Raw genomic sequence first — 16,480 nt, 5'->3', positions numbered from 1 at the left:
TGCACAAATGTATGCGCCTAGATACTGCTCAACAGCAAAAGCACTGATGAAAATTATATTTAATACATGTTGCAAACACAGTGAAGCATTTCTGATTGGAACAGTGCTGAAAGTTTGAATAATATATGTCAAATGTTTTACTAAAACAAGTCGGAAAGTAGACAGCTGTTTGTTTGCTCTTTGTGTCAATATGCCTTCATGTAGCAGCCCTAGTGCTTTCTACCAGTCATGATGTCTTCCTGTGGCAAATTGAGCCATTTTACATACTGCAAATTTGCAAGGATTGTGCCAAGTCAAAGCAGAAGCAGCAAGGGGAACAGAGCAACCCCATCTGTGCTGCTGCTGTCGTCCCCTCACTCCTCCTCCTCCTGTGGCAACAATGAGTCTGCTTTATTTTTGCTAGCCAGTTGGTCAGAGGGCTTTCACTGTGTGCCAACATGCTGCAACTAAATGTTGCCATTTATCAGTCGAGTGTAAACGTTCACGGTGTCCATCCTCCCCCACCAGTCCTCCCCCTCCTTCACCTCTCTCTCTCTCCACACACACACACACAGTCAAACCCCGATATATCGAACAACATGGTGATCATGAAATAGTTCGATATAGCCAGAATTCTATATATAAGATCGCGTAAAAAAACGCGTCAGAAACTTCTGCAAATCAATCAATGAACCAAAGGCGCAATCGGGGATTGTTGTTCGGAGCACGCATTCGGTTAAGCCGTGTGATTGGCCTAAGCCGCACTGCCTTCCTCAGTCTGGAGAGCGCGGTCGATTGCGCCTCACGCAATTAGCGTAGGCCATGCCAACTTAGCTGCGCGAAGTCTGTGTGGTATAGGCCAATCCCAATCCTGGCGCTGTAAATACTCAAAGCTTCACACAAAGTACTTTTTTATTTGGCTGCAAGTACTGCATTAGTGTAGCCTGCTTCTTATTGGCAGCCGCAGGCTTAAACACGGAGTTCTCGACATAGTCTAAACGATCCACTGATCCACGAGCGATAGGCAGGTGCTCTCTATTGCGCTGCAGTAGCGGCGTAGAAGGGCCAAAGCAACTACAGCTTGAGTTGAAGTCGAGAACGGGGCGACATCAGCGCTTGCGGCATCAATCTCGGCAGCGTCTTCGTTTGGCCACTACTTCTGCGATGTCCACATTTGTCAATCGAAGCATTTTGAAACACTGTCAGTAGCAAAGTGTTAAGTGGCATCTGCCAAGGCGTCTATGAGTGAGCCCACACTGTTGCACGCCTTTGCAGATGCAAACCGCCAGTTCTCGCGAGGCATGGCAGGCGCAGAGCACGGCACCAAGAGGAGCCAGTGCAGCAAATGCAATGTGTTGATGTTGTCGAACTAGCCAAGCCGCCGCGTGTGTACGCCGCTACGTTCAAATGGCACCCTAAACACGACCAATGTGTCACCGCCTGTGAGGCGCCACTGATAGCCACCCAGCGAGCGCTTCCGACAGTCCTCTGGGGAGCAGTAGAAATCGGCAACCCTTTGCAGCAAGGATGGCTGAAGTTTGCAGCTGCGATTTCTTCTTTGTTCGTGTGCCAGACTGCTTTTTTCGTGGTGACAGCTGTAGGGAAGATGCTGGGCTCTCTGGGAGTGGGCATAAACACAATGTTACCGGTGTTTGGGACGACCCGGTCCACATACGTGCCAGGTGTGTCCCGCAGACAAACGCCGTGAAAACCATTTACATGAAGTGGAGCTCAAGTTAACTAGCCGCAAAATTCTGTTGAATAATGCAATATCTCGGATTTTTTTTTTTTTAATTCTACCCTTGCTCTAATGCTGCCTCTGCACCTCAATAATAAGCACCCGTCATTAGTGCGGACTTATATCTCAAACAAATCCGCACGGTAGATGTCTGCACATGTCATTGGGATCTTTCTGTCGATGAATACATATGACATCGCCGAATAAGTGCACTCAAAGTCGCCTCAAGAAGAGTAATTGCAAATTTATTGATGGAAACACGTACACTATTAAATGAAGTCACCAAACGCACGGGTTAATAAGAGCGCGTATTAGCACTTTACCACCCATGCAATTCTGCTGCATTTGCCAATGAACTGCCGTTCCTGCTGCAGTTTTTGCAATTTTAAGTTCCCTAAGGGAGCTGCTTGGAAACGTGCAAAGCTAAAGCCTGACCAACTTTTCAGTACTTTTTTGTAATCTTACTAGTGAGAGATGCCACATGATATATTTAAAAGCAGAACAGCACCAGTCAGAGTAGATGGGCGCTGGTGGAAAGGCGGGGTTTAGTCCTCTGAGGCGTAAGCATAGTAAGAAAGATTTTAGTTGAGTACAGAATCACTCGGCGTGGTAAGTCTGCTCTGACAGCATCGAGGTGTGATGACTTCCCAAACGTGACGCGAACTTTTCAGCGAAAATGGAACAAAAATGCTGTATACAGGAACTATTAGCAATTCTCGCCCTTAACTACCTGTTTTCTAAACACACTTCCTACAAAAAAAAAAACACACACAATATCTAAGATGCCCTCAAGTGAAAAGAATAAAGTTGTTAAAGAAGCACTTGCCTGGTGCTATTCCGATAAGACACAGCGTGATTTAGACCCTTCACAAACAAGGTAGGGTGAAAACCTCGTACCTAAAAAAAAATCAACAGTTATGCACAAAGCAACTAACAACAGTTCAACAAGATGCAAAAACATGAAGTGCATGACAGCTGGTGCCAGGATTTACAGGACCGCATAAAATCAACAATTTCAGTTCTATACAACAAAATCCACTCGTGCAGTTGCGCTGCCTAGCTAGCGCAATGCGGTAAAGAAGCGGCAAACATTAGAAGTGGGAAATGGCATTTGGAACTTTAGCGAAATGCCTTTAAACCGCATGCTGCACTGCAGACAAACTTTGTCACTTACCCATCTAAATATGACTGAGTGGAAAAAACAGCGACTCAATAAAGGAGAGGATGAGAACAATAAATTTCCCCCCGAACAGTGGCGATCCATTGCTACCGTTGCTATCGCTGATGAGGCTTTGCGGGGAATGATTAGAACCTTATCACCGGCACGTTTTTGCCAGTATTTGAGCCCCCCACCATGCAACAATTCTTCTTCGACATGCCTTGAAGCTTTGGCCACCCCACGCATGCGAAGGGTGTTGTTTATTTTGCTCTAAAAATGTGAATAAGACTGAGAAGTACGATCAACGATGCAGAAAACTATGGCGCGTGGCTGGCTCCTTTCCCAAGCGTTCTGCGCTAGGCTGCCACCAGTGGTGGGTCCATCGGCGTGCACTACACGCATAGTGCGCAGCAGTCGGGAACGCCCATCGCGCCACCGCTATCTTCGAGGGTGTTATGGAAAAGCTCACCGCCTGTCCACAGAGCACACGTGGTCTGGGATGGCGCAGTTCGATATATCCATTTTACGTCTGACCCCGTTCAAAATAAAAAATGAAAAATGTATGCAGTTTTCCAGGTAATATAGAAAGTGTTCAATATACGCAATAGTTCTTTATATCCATTTTCGATATATCAAGGTTTGACTGTATATACCGTATTTACTTGCATAACGATCGCACTTTTTTTTGTAAAAAGAAATTGATGCAAATTAAGGGGTGCGATCATTACGCAGGTTAAATTTCCCACGAAAAGAAACATTTCCTTATTTCATCCCGCATTTGCTGCGGGATGACAAGCAGGCGGCTGCCGCTGTCAGTGCGGGACACCTAAGCAAAAATGACGGCCGGCGGAGCAAGCCGAATGCGGTTATTTTTTTCTTCTCGTGAGTACATTACGTGCATTGAAACAGTTTCTTCCGTATCAGTAATTAATAATGTTAATATCGGCAAGTTTGCGACAATAACGTAGCCATGTCCACTTTGAGGGGACAGAAACAGAGATGGGGCACGCTTAGCTGCCAGTGACATAACAACATATGGCGGGCATGCTGTGGAAACTGCGGCATTTGTCTTCACTGCTATCCTACAATGGCATGTTTCCTCTAAGGGTGGGCGAATATATTAGCTGCGTTACAAGTGACTGCGTATGAATAGGGTACACTTCTAACATATCAGTGTGTACGTGGCCACTGTCATTGCCGCTCGCGATTTCTTGTGTGCCCATGAGTGCAGACAAGAAGAATCGAAAGGCACCCTTTATGTTGTTGTTGTTGACCAAAACCAATATGAAGCCTACAAATAATAAAGCCATGGAAAGTTTGGTTGTAGCTTTTTTTTTCATGGAAGTGCGGAAAGTGATGAAAAGAATGAAATGGGGCATCTGCTTAAGAATGTTGGGTGCGTGCAGACCGCTTGGTATGTCTTCGAGTCGTTCGCATAGCATTCTACAGATGGTAAGCACGATCATCATTAGCTAGACTTGGCACACAACATATCGCTGCGACAAGTTCAGGGTGCAATCATTACGTGAGTGCAATCATTATGCGAGTAAATACGGTAGGTCGTATAACATGCAACGGCAAACTCCTAGCATTCCCTGGACAACAATGCTTTAACAATGAGGATGCATATTTTTACGTTGCCAAAATAACACTTTGCTTAACTTCTAACAAAACTTTTTCATTGCTAAGGTGTGCAGCCACTTCGCATCAAATTATGCTATCATCCTTATTATATTAAAAAAAAACTATAATTTTGTTTACGAATTGATGTATTTATAAATGTATGTTGATTACCTAGCTGCTACATGACTGGAAAATACACAGTGCTGAAAATGGGGCCAAAGAAAAACAAGACAGTGCACTATCGTGTGTCTTCTTGCTTGCAGGCCAGACTTTTTGCGCCGAGGTAACAGTAAAGGCCGCCATTGTTTTCCAGCCACATCTTCTAGTCAGTGTACGGCCACGGCTATGTATGGAAGATGGAAGGCACTGTTCTACAAGTCGCCTATCACTTAGTTGTGCTTTCGGCATTGTGGGCATGCTAGATTATTCTAGATTTAAAAATACAGGAATTAAGCTTTGCACTAGAACTTAGATAGTATCATATGGTGCAAGTTTTACTCACTTTGTGTGACCTGCTGTCCGACTTGTTTGAATAGATGTCTGGAAGTAACTTGCGATGATGGTATTGTAGTCATCAAGCATTGCATATTGTTATTTGATTACACTTGGAATTAATGGGGCAGACAGTCCGAAGCAGGACTGCTTCCTATTTAGGAGCCTTTATGAAAATTACAGCATCCGTAATTCGCAGAAAAATACGAGCCAGTAACGCTAAGAGATTTGAAAGCGTCATGTCTCCTGACACCCATCTATTGTTTATTTAGGATGGGCTCTCCGCCGCCAGCAGCACATGTTAGAATGAGGTAGGTGTGAGCCTCAGCCAGGCGACTAGCCACAGTCCTATAGTGTTGAGCATTTGGGCAGTGACAAGACGCTCTACCTACGTGCATAATTATCTGCCACCTTCGTTCTTGACGCCTTTTATGCCATGTGCAAATCAGCGTTCTGTAGGTCTTTCTTTCGTGACCTGCTTTTTTGCCTTGTTTTCATTCTTAGAGTGTACAAACTAGCTTAACAGCAAGCTCTTCTCAAGTTTAGTAACATAATAAAAGTCAGAGACAAGGGAAACAAAACGAAAAAAAATGGGGGGGGGGTGGAGGGAGTGCTTATTATGCTTATCCTAGACAAGCAGGTCACATTATTTTCAGAATGTTTTTTTTCCTCACAGCATGGTCGACAATTCGGTCAAGTACCAGAAATGAGGAAGCTCTTCAACGACACGAAGGCCTGGTGGGGAGTAACAATGCCTCCAAGTTTTATACACATGCTCGTCCAGTCATTATCTGCATGTGGAATTTTTAGAGTGCTGATCCCACCTCAGCAGTTATGGTTAACACGATCTGGAATGTAGTAAAGGCACGCCATGAGTGGGGCCGCAATGTTCTGTGCATAGGAAAGGGGATTGCCCCCATGACACCCCCTCCGTCCTCATGAACCGTTACTAGCCATTGCCTTGATTTCGCATTCGAGCTTCCCCTTCCATCCATGTTGCTCTTTCGGAGCCCCCCTCCTGAAACTTGCTGTCCCGTGGGAAAGGGGAAGGAGAGGGGGGGGTCATAAAAAAATTGTTGGGGGGGGTGTCAACACCCCGACCCCCCTGCCCCCTGGCTACGCCAATGGTTTTGAAGTGGTAAACTTGGTAGTGCTGAAAGGACAAAGGCAGACATGATATATGACAATCCACAGTTATATACACAATTCCATCCTCTTTGCTCTACTCAGTTTCCCCAGTATGTCTGACCAATTAGCCTGACTTACTGCCTTGATTTTAAGTGTTTAACACATGCTTTTGCAATGGATAATTAACTGTGGTTCCTGGACACACAAACTCTTGTTGATTTTTTTTTTTCATTTTCTTTCTTTTTCTTTTTTTTCCAGAATGAGAGGCCAAGATAGGGGTCGCCTACCGGGTCACAACATTAACTGCGAGTGCAGTCCTGTGAGTTACAATGAGAAGTTTATTCGAATACTGAGGCGTTCTGTTCTCAAGTTAAAGCATTGTAAAGTTTAGCAGCTACTGTGTGCTTTGCCTCAGTATGTGAATGGGGCATTGGTGGGGTGGCAAAAATAATGGCATGCATATTTTGATGTATTATGGCCTTGGAAGTGGTTAATGTAGACCTTCATACAACATTGCCACTGTGGCACATGTCAGCCTTGTTTTTCCAAGTAAATGTGTGGGTATTATATCAAAACATTGGAAAGTCATGACTTGTATGGTATACCACAGCCTGCTTTACCCATGCAAGCCCTCTTGTGTAGTCTTCTGATGTAACCTTGTGCTAAGTTTGCATTGTACCTGAAAGATAGATAAAAAAGTCAGTTTCGCCCAAAAGGCAAAGCATTGATTGCGATAGCAAATTAGTGGACAGCTAGCTATATGAAGTAAGGATAGTAGTTTTATTGGCTGTATAAACTTGTAAACATCGGCATACTAACTAAATTAGCAAGCATGGTGTCACACGCGCACGAGCTAACATGAACGCATCTCACTTGATGACTGCGGAAGCTCGCAGTCTCCATGCTGGATTGAGGAAGCGTGGCAGCAGCAGCGAGCGAATTGACCTTTGTGCTGTGTCTTGCATCCACGTGAACTAAGCTGCGAAAACACAGTGCGCGGCCGGACTCTTTCCCCATCGCAGATGGCTTTCAAGATACAGTGGCCCTGAGTAGAATGCGCCCTCCCCCCGGATCCTTGTACGCGACGGAAGGTGGTGCACTTTCTTCCGACTTACCTCACTTGCGTGTGCGAGATTGAGCCACGGTTGCTGGCTCACCCTCGCGTGCTTTCACTCACACATATAGCATGTGGCACACGGCGATGATTTTATTGCCCTTGGACTTCATATACGGAACCTCACAGCAACGCCCACGCCAACGGTAGAAATGCGCCTGGAGTGTCCATATAATTGCTATCACAATAAAAATAGCGTAACTTGCACTTACCTCATATATTCTAGTGATATTAAAGCAGTGACACTTGTTTCTGAGAGTTTTATCATAGATGTGATTCATTATTATTTATAGTAATTATTTTCATCGCTTGTTAATTTATCATAGTTATGGTATATAGCATAGCTAGTACTGATATATACAGTGAAAACCTCATTACTTTCTCAGTTCTGAAGATCACATATATCAGAGTATTCCTGCTTGCCTACTTGGTATTCATTGCCATTCAATCTGTACACTTTGTTTTATGCAGGAAGTCGCCCTCAAGATTCAAGTGCTAAGACTGGTGCACAGTTTTTGTGAACATGCCGAGTGAGTTCACAATTCATGCGTGTGTAATTTTCTCACCTGAATGTGGGCAGAGAATTGAGCTGTAAGATGTCTTTGTAAAAGAGGAGTTTTGTTGCTCATGGTGTCCTAGTCTAAAGCCCCTCAATCCACATGCCACCGTGGCTTTTGCAAAGTAATGCCAGCCTTTGTTGTTTTGAAGCTTTTCCCTGATTTGTCTCTCAAACCAGTTATGCTTGCGCAATTTCACATCCGGGATTTCCAGTTCATGAATTTTCGCTTGTGACATGCTCGCACCTCTACGCAGCAGTGACGTCACTTCCGCTTAAAACAGGAAGCTGGGGCTACGTAAACTCCACTTGATGCTGGAAGCTGAAGCGGTGAGCGAGGGAGGAGCACAAAGGAGGAGGTTAGGTTGGCGGTACTTAACCTGGTTGGCAAAAACGCATATGTAGGGGCTTTACTGTAGTCTAATCACCATGCCAACACGTAATTCACAAGAAGTTGTTGGCAGTGTGGGAAAAATTATTTAGGAGTCATTTTTGCAAATGTTTCGGCCACCTGTGCAAATTTTAAGTAGCAGTTAGGAACTGAAGGAATGTTTCTTCCTGCAGCTACATGGCAAAGAGCTTGCTGCATTCAAGTGATCAAAAATTATTTAAGAAAACTTCACATGGTCAAACTGTAGGTCAGAAAAGCTTGGCATGCAGTGACCCAACAAATGTAATGAAACTTCTTCTGCCCATGCATGGTATGTGCTCCCTATATCAGTACCACTGTGCTTGCAGAGGTGCAAGCCTATTAGATATATGGATTTTTATTCAACATTAAAGTGTACATCATAGACATATCCAATCCACAAAAGCGTTGTGGCTTGTGTGTGTGACTGGGCAGTGTCTGCAGAGGAGTGCACTGATAAAAAAAAACCATAACTCTTATACAATGAACTAAAAAAAATTTTATACGATGCTTATACAATGAATAAACATGCAAGCAAGTGCAGGCGAATGCAAAGAACAAGAGCAAGAACCAGTTCGGGTGACAGTGAAAGGTTGTGTCTAGAAATTTATTAATTTTTTTGTCTTTAGATTGCACCCAAGTTCTCAAGAACATTTCCCTGTTACATGATGGTGAATGGGCAGGCATGGTATATAGTTTATTAAAATAAAAGGGAATATAAAACGTGCGAGTTCTTCGGCCATAGTTCGTAAAAATCTGTGGAACAACATAATGCTCTATTCTTCTTAGGGGGCGTGTTTTAACATTATGAATTTTCAAAGCAGTAGAAATGTAGTTTCTTTCAACCAGATTGAGAATATGTTGAGTACTTGCTATTACTGCGCCACAGACTTGCTGTTATGCAAGATAGCCCTTTTGCGGTTGCGTCAATTGTTCATATATGTTTTAGGAATGTTTTGTGTAGAAAAGAGTGCTATCTTGCTTCAGGTATTATTATTTTTAACATGCTCAAAGGTAAAACCTATTGGCACCTGTTAGCTCGAAGGATACAGACTTACTAGGATTATAGGGTGAACTAAGTACATAAATTTCACCAGTGTAAAATGTTGAGCTACTCGGACGTGGTGCAGAGGTACACTATTGATATCATAGGAAGCATGTGACACAGAGGAAGTGCTTTGCAAGTACTGTGTAAGCTGCTGATTAGATAAAGCCTAGAATGGTAACAAACATGAAGAAAATTATGGTACTAATGCTGTGAACATTGTACCTCATCAATTAGAACTTTTTTCTCATCTGTGAGTTGACCATGGAAATAATGTTAGCTACGCCAGCTTCTTTGATTGCTTTCGCCACAACTGTTTGGACAGCACACCAAGTTCGTTCTTAGAGTACCTGCCTCTTTTCAGATTTATGTCTGTGACCCACTTTTCACTGCAATTTTGATGCGAAAGGGGCCCATTGAGTGAAAAAGCAGGCATCTGTTGTCAGTAGCAGAGAGAAAGGGCATCTAAAGTCACATTGGCCGCGACAACACGTCATGAGCTCTCCTCGATGGAGCAGAGCCGGCGAAAGGGAACACCTGCTGCTGTTGTAGTGCACCAGGTGTTGCATGAGGGCCGTGATGCCACATCATTCTCACTCTCACCTGCATTCTAACTGTGCCTCGGTAAGGCCACATCAAAACACGCCAAGCATCTCAACGCACTCGCTTGCCCACGAGGAGTTGATAACTTGAAGGACCGCTTAGTTGCGTTCATTTGGACATTAATGTTTTCACATTCACAACTCGCAAGAAGTGCTTAAGCGTCCTTGGATTTTTCATAGGCCATCTGAGCAGGTTACTTAAGTCTAAACATAGGCCCACAAAATGCTTTTTTCAACTTTAGGTTTGTTTTTTAGTGCCACTGTGCAATTTAGGAGAGAGTACAACTTAGGGACAGCCCTGTAAAAGTAACTTCAGGTGTTCTTAGCAACCACTTTTCAGGCATAATTTGTCTGAAATCATAATTTGGTGAAGGCACAGTGTCCAATAATTACAAAAATACCAGTCCTGGAACAATGCATGAAACACTCCATTTTTGGCAACGTATTCCTTGCACCTAGTTTCCTACCATTTCGTGAAATTCAAATGGTCCTCGCATGTCACCTTTTTTTTCACCAGAAGTATTTTAAGAATGCGTTGTTTTAGACCTAGTAAAAACTCGCGATTTTAAAAAGAAATCAAAGACCTAGAGTTTACAGCTGGCGCGTTTGGTGTGGATTGACCTTTCTATAAAAGTTGTAACATGCTAGTATTTGTTTTGACCCCCTCAGTGTTTTATTCTTTTGATCAAAGGTGACCTTATATATAGGGTGTTTCAGCGAACACTTTCAAAATTTTTAAAGGTTGCCTTTAGCAGATAGCTCAATTCTAGTTTATGAGCCGGTCTACTCGAACTGGCAAACACTGCTTGCACAAACAACTGAAATGCGAAATTGACTAATTAACAAGAATTCACTAATTAACATTTTGGCTAATTATCTTATGACCCAAATTGCAATTTACAAATTCTAGCAGTGGAGTTCACAAGGCAATGGATCCATTTGGAGTGAATTCTCAGGACAACACCAGTTTCGAGATATAAATTCCCGAACTTTGCGGAGAAATGCATTGGCGTTCCAGTTACTTGTGTGTTTCAGTGCATGAAATGACGTTTTGTTAACAAATTAACTAGAACAGAACACCAACAGCAAAGAAGAATACGTTTTGTTACTGCTACTGTGTGTTTGAGCTCTATACCACCAGGTGGCTGCACCGTGCAGACCAGTCACATTTGCGCTTCTGTTCATCCCCTGAAACGACATGCAAGGGGACACGGCCAGGCCCTGTCCCTTTGCGCTTGCGTTTACCCTAATACCGGACTCGCTAAATGCTATTGCGTTAGTAATATTCCGGTGTAAAGTGACGGCTGCAATCACGCAAATCCTGGCGCCCATCGGATAACGGTAGTCTAATGCGCTGCAGCCAGTCTGCTTGTCTACTGGCTTGTAGAGGGACATGATGTCGCAGCTTGACATATTGCCAGTCACTGCGTTTGCAGTCAACAACGCAACGAAGTCGAATCATAGCACTGGCGAAAAGACAGACCAACACTGACGGCGGAGCTCTTGTCAAAGACTGAGCACGTTGTAACACAAGCAGACAACACTTGCTGTGTGCCGGAAGTGCCTAAGGGTACTGAAAAATTGTTCTTGTGCATGCTCTTTATGTTACTTTCTTTTTATAAAAACAAATTAACTAACATTTCAACTATTACAAACATCATTTGTTTACCATAAAGTTCGAAAAATTATCGATCACGCACCCTGGTCAGCCAATCGGATAGCTCACCCCAGTGACGTCATAAGGGTGATTTCCATCATATGGGTAGGGGCAGCTTAAAATTCCATCGAGCAGTGTGCTGCGATCGGCAGTGATGTGCATTTTTAAAACCTTATAATAAATTACACGCTTTAGGCGGAGCACTTAGATGTGTCAATTAATGATCAGAAGGACCTACTCTAACGACTCAGTACATTTGTAGAAAATCGTCAAAATTGCTTCGGGTCCCTTCAATGGGTTAATGAAAATAATGCAACAATTGCAGAATAACGTGGTTTTCTGATTGGACACTTTTATTTAGTTCAGCTACAGATTTCCTTTTCACCGAGAGTTAGAAATGGTGTGCTGCACCACTGCACTCTGTGTGCTTCTAATTCTGTTTTTGCCTCTTATGCTTTGAGGTCCTATGATCCAGTGTTGTACTGAAGGTCCAAGGAAGAACAGGTACAGGTATGCTCCTGTGCTTTTTTGAGCAGGGCTGGAAAGATAAGATCAGAGCCTTACGAAAGGGAAGGTACTTGCCTACCCTTCATAATGGAAAAAGCGCTACTAAAAACGGAGACTTAGCAAGAACACAGGTCCTGTGTTCTTGTTAAGCATCCACTTTTAGTAGCGCTTTTTCCATCATGAATGTTTACGAACACACCCAACTGGCAGCTATTCTAAATTTGCCTACCCTTACACTACATTCTGGCATTCATGGCTGACTCATTCTTGGGAACCTGAAGTGCAAATGTGCAAGTATGCACTGGCTCTTCCTTTTCACATGCAGGTTGAGCTTTCGCAAAAGGCTCGCATTATTATGAAGGAAAAGAGACGCTGCTTATTGTGGCTTCTACCATGTTTAAGTTACTCTCACAAAACAAAGGGAATATGCAGAGGACCACATTGAATGTGAAAATAATCAAGTATTAGTATTTGTTTCTAGAAAACAAATGAAACTTCAGCTTGCACATGCAAGATTCATTTTTTATGGCATGGCTATGAACTGCTTGAATTGAGGTATCAATGTCAAAGGGTTAATTTTGTAAGCATCCCTCCCACCCCTCAACCTTTTTTACCTCTATCCTAATGGTTGCCTTGTTCTTACACAGGTACAAGCATGTCATGCTTTCATGGAGTGAATACAGTGAACTTAAAAGGAATGGTAAGCAACTGACTTCAGCTTTTGTGAGTTTGATGTGGCATTTTTAACATCCTATGACCTTACTTTTTTTTGTATTAGAAAAGGAAACAGCATCGGGCTTAGAATTGTGAGTGCAATACGAACATTCCTAATTATTGTACTTGCAGACCACTTGCTACTCGTGGGTGACAATAACAAGCTTGGTTAAAAAAAAAAAGGCTTGTGTGCAGGAACTTAAGAAGTAGTTGCATTTTTACTTTCACTCTGTCACTTTATATCTTCGACTTTTAAACTTTTAAGTAAGTTTCGTCATTTATTTTCACACAGAAACCTTATTGCCAAAAAAAAAATTACCCTATGGCATCATGAATTATAGATTCCACATAGTCGCCACCAACATTGAGGCATTTGTCGTAGTGTGCAATCAGTTTGATACAACCACTGTAGTAAAACTCGTTGCCCTCTGATGAAAGGAAGTGTCACACAGCCTGCTCCACCTCAGCATTGTTTTGGAAGTGACGTCCTGAGAGTACAGCTTCCAAAGCAGGGAACAGGTGCCCATTCATACTGGATAACAGCACACACTTCCATTGGCGACCACGTTGTTAGCACACGTCTGTCTGCCATCATGATTTGTGCTCAAATAACCTTGGGCATGCCGGCCTGCTGCTTCTCTCTGTTCTTTGGCACTCTGCGCATGTGTCATTTCTCCTCTGCTGATGCTCCTTTCTTTGCTGAACCAGATATGGGCACGAATTCTCATGGTGATTGTTTGTTTCACATGGTGTACCTTCCTCTCTATTTAAAAAAAAAAGTGACACAACTTACTTTCGGAATGTCCCTTGTGCAACGTCTTGCATATTATGCAGGTTTGTAGAATAGATTATATTGCAGAAGTGAACATTGCACTTTCTGCATGTGATTGAATTCACTCGCATGGGTTTCTTGTAGAGCTGTGTGAATATTAAATATTAAGGGTCTTGAACCACTCCTTGGTGAAAAAGCACAGTCCGCGGATAGCATATGCTGCTGTGAACATCTCCGCCAAATTTTGCAGTTTGCAAGCAGAGCGCAAAGTCGCCTTATCGCACTCTCAACGGAAGTCTTTTCGGGCTGCCATATTTCGTCATGTAGCAGGTTCCCATACACCGTTGCTATCGGCCGTTAGCTAGCATCAATTAAGTAGTGTGTTGGGATCAGCGCACTTGTTCCTACTGGCTCTTGCGCCAATAAAAACCGTACAATTATTCATTCAAGCAATAAGCCCAGAATTGGGGATGGTGCTTCAAAAAAAAAAAAAAAAGTGTACCCTCGCTGTTCACAAACCTGCGCCCCTTGCTACTGAGAGAGTGGCATTTCTGCAAAGTTTGACGTTTAGTGGCTAAGCGTGCTTTACAGGCAAAATTCGCTAACGGCAACATTAAGAGGAAGCTTTAGCTCGGGTGCTCCTATCTAAATACATGTAAAAGGAGAATTCGTTTTTCTAGGCAACCACTGCACCAAATTTGACGGGGTTTGCTGCATTTAAAATAAAAACTTAAAATCTAGTGACTGTTGGTTTCGAAATTTTGATTTACGTCGTCAATTTTTTATAAAAATTTGGCAGAAATCGCAAATTTTCAGAAAACGAAACTATCAAGTTTACAACTCCATAACTCAGCAAGAAAAAATGATGTCGCAATTCTGTGAATTGTACCTGATAGCGCATCTAAAGCGGACAAAATTGATATGTTACACATGAACCTCAAAAAATGGGGAAATGTGTAATTACAACTTTTGCAGAACCCTCGTAAACAACGTAATAAGTTCACGTAAGATGTAAGCTGACATAACAAATTTGTCCGCTTTGAATGGTCTAATGGATGCCGTTTACAGAATCGCGATATCTGTTCTTGATGCAGAGCTATTAGTTTGTAAACTTCGTGCTTCTATATTTTTCAAACGTCTGAATTTTTGAAAATCCTTTTAACAAAATTCAAGCCCTAAATCAAAATTCCACTTCCAACAGTCACTAGAATTTAACTTTTTCTCTCAAATGCAACAAATTTCATTAAAATCGGTCCAGGGGTTATCTCAGAAAAACGTTTTTGCGTTTTTACATGTATTTGAATAGGCCGCGTCGGAGTTGGGCCCGAGCTAAAGCTTCCTCTTAAGCATAGTATCTCCCAATGTTAGATAGAAACAAAGGCTAAGAACCATGTTTACTCCCGAACTGCCAGTGATATATTCGACTTCATTCGAATATCAATATTAAAAATATAATATTTGATAATATCCAAACTTACTGAATATTCACACACCCCTACTAATGGAACAATATTGGATATCTTGAGTAAAAAGCAACTAATTTTCTCTGATGTTAAGGTGACAAGAAAATTTCGTTGCGATAACAATTCTATGGGCACTCCAGGCGCATTTCGTCATGCCTTCGGCATACCAATGTACTCATACCATCGTCTCCATGCCGTCATCATTACACCATTGTCTTCATGCACTCATCTTCATCCCAATTGTGCTCATACCATTGTCATGCTACCATCGTGATACCGCCATCGTCATTGTGTCATCCTCAGCAGTCATCATCATGCATTCATTGTCATACGTTCATCGTGATGCCATTGTAGTCATTCCCTCATCGTCATTCTAACTTCGTCATCCCACTTTTGTCACGACATCTTCATCGCATAGTCGTCATGCCATCGTCTTCATGCTATTGTTTTACGATCGTCATCACTTCAGTAATGTCAACCCATTGTCCTCATGCCTTCATCTTTACCACTTTTGTCAATCCGTCGGCGTTATTCCTTCATTTTATCACAATCAGGCTGTCATCATTGATTCGGGAATATGCGCCATTGCCCTATTATGGTCGTAATTGTATCATTGTCACACAGTTGATATCATGCATCCGTTGTCATTGCGGTGGCGTCATGCCATCGTCGTCATTCCAGCTTTGTCATCCGGCTATAGTCATGCCATTGTCATCATTTCTTCTTCGTCATTCCATCGTCGGCACTTTGTCGGCACCATACTATTGTCATGTCGCCATGCTGATCGGTGACGTTGGCAAGCGAGCGGCATAGGAATATGGGATATCAGTGTATGTCGCATATAGCTAAAGCAACAAGTCTCGGTATGACCACTACAGATATTAAATAAACACAACTTCAAAAATATGGTGTGTCGCTACATTGTACAAGTGCTAATCACATTACCATCGACAGTCATCGTGAGATGGATTTTGCAGCAATTATTTTCAGGAGTATGGTTTGTGTACTCTTAACTTTGGGTACAAAATTTCTAATACTTCCTACTCTCAAATGTTTTTTGTAACTCTATACTTGCTTTATATTGCTGAAGTTGTAAAATTTCAAAGCCAATGTATGAGACTGCTGTTGGTGACACTGTAGAGCTGCTCCAAAATAGAAAGCTTTTCTTTCCTTGAGCTGGCACAGAACTCTCTAGGCTGTATCTACCCCTGTTGTTTATGACATTGTTTCGTCGTAGATATGGGTTGTTAAGCATTCGCATGTGTCAAGCTGTTACATGAGTGTAAGTACATATTACAGAATGTAAATAGCGCACAGTGATTCTGGAGTATTCAGTAGTTGGAATATGTGTTCAGTGTTGTTGGAAACATGTATGTAAAGCTTTGTTTTCTATTTGAGAGATAGCGCCACACTGATATGTTGTTGCAAGTCTACACATTGGAATTTCACTCGCTTGAACATTCTATCTTTGTTTAGGATAACTTGCAGCCAGATATTGCAGATTCTTGGCAAACAGCTAGGA

At 42.6% G+C, this 16,480-nt stretch overlaps 1 protein-coding gene across 4 annotated transcripts in view; it reads left to right on the top strand.

Moving 5' to 3' along the window:
* The window catches only part of LOC139051910 (short transient receptor potential channel 4-associated protein-like), a 133,328-nt gene that overhangs the window by 73,405 nt on the left and 43,443 nt on the right, over positions 1-16,480 (top strand). For 3 of the 4 annotated variants that reach the window (XM_070528946.1, XM_070528942.1, XM_070528945.1), the window contains 4 exons: positions 5,264-5,302; positions 6,378-6,438; positions 7,705-7,763; positions 12,657-12,709. In XM_070528946.1, the coding sequence (XP_070385047.1) occupies positions 5,264-5,302; positions 6,378-6,438; positions 7,705-7,763; positions 12,657-12,709 (212 nt within the window). The remainder of the gene's footprint in view (positions 1-5,263; positions 5,303-6,377; positions 6,439-7,704; positions 7,764-12,656; positions 12,710-16,480) is intronic. The other variant, XM_070528943.1, reaches the window with a different exon arrangement.

This window comes from Dermacentor albipictus, chromosome 1 (assembly GCF_038994185.2).
Source record: "Dermacentor albipictus isolate Rhodes 1998 colony chromosome 1, USDA_Dalb.pri_finalv2, whole genome shotgun sequence".
In the NCBI taxonomy this organism is placed as follows: domain Eukaryota; kingdom Metazoa; phylum Arthropoda; class Arachnida; order Ixodida; family Ixodidae; genus Dermacentor; species Dermacentor albipictus.
Note: the sequence above shows the minus strand (reverse complement) of the source record. Positions and strands in the feature narration are given on the sequence as shown.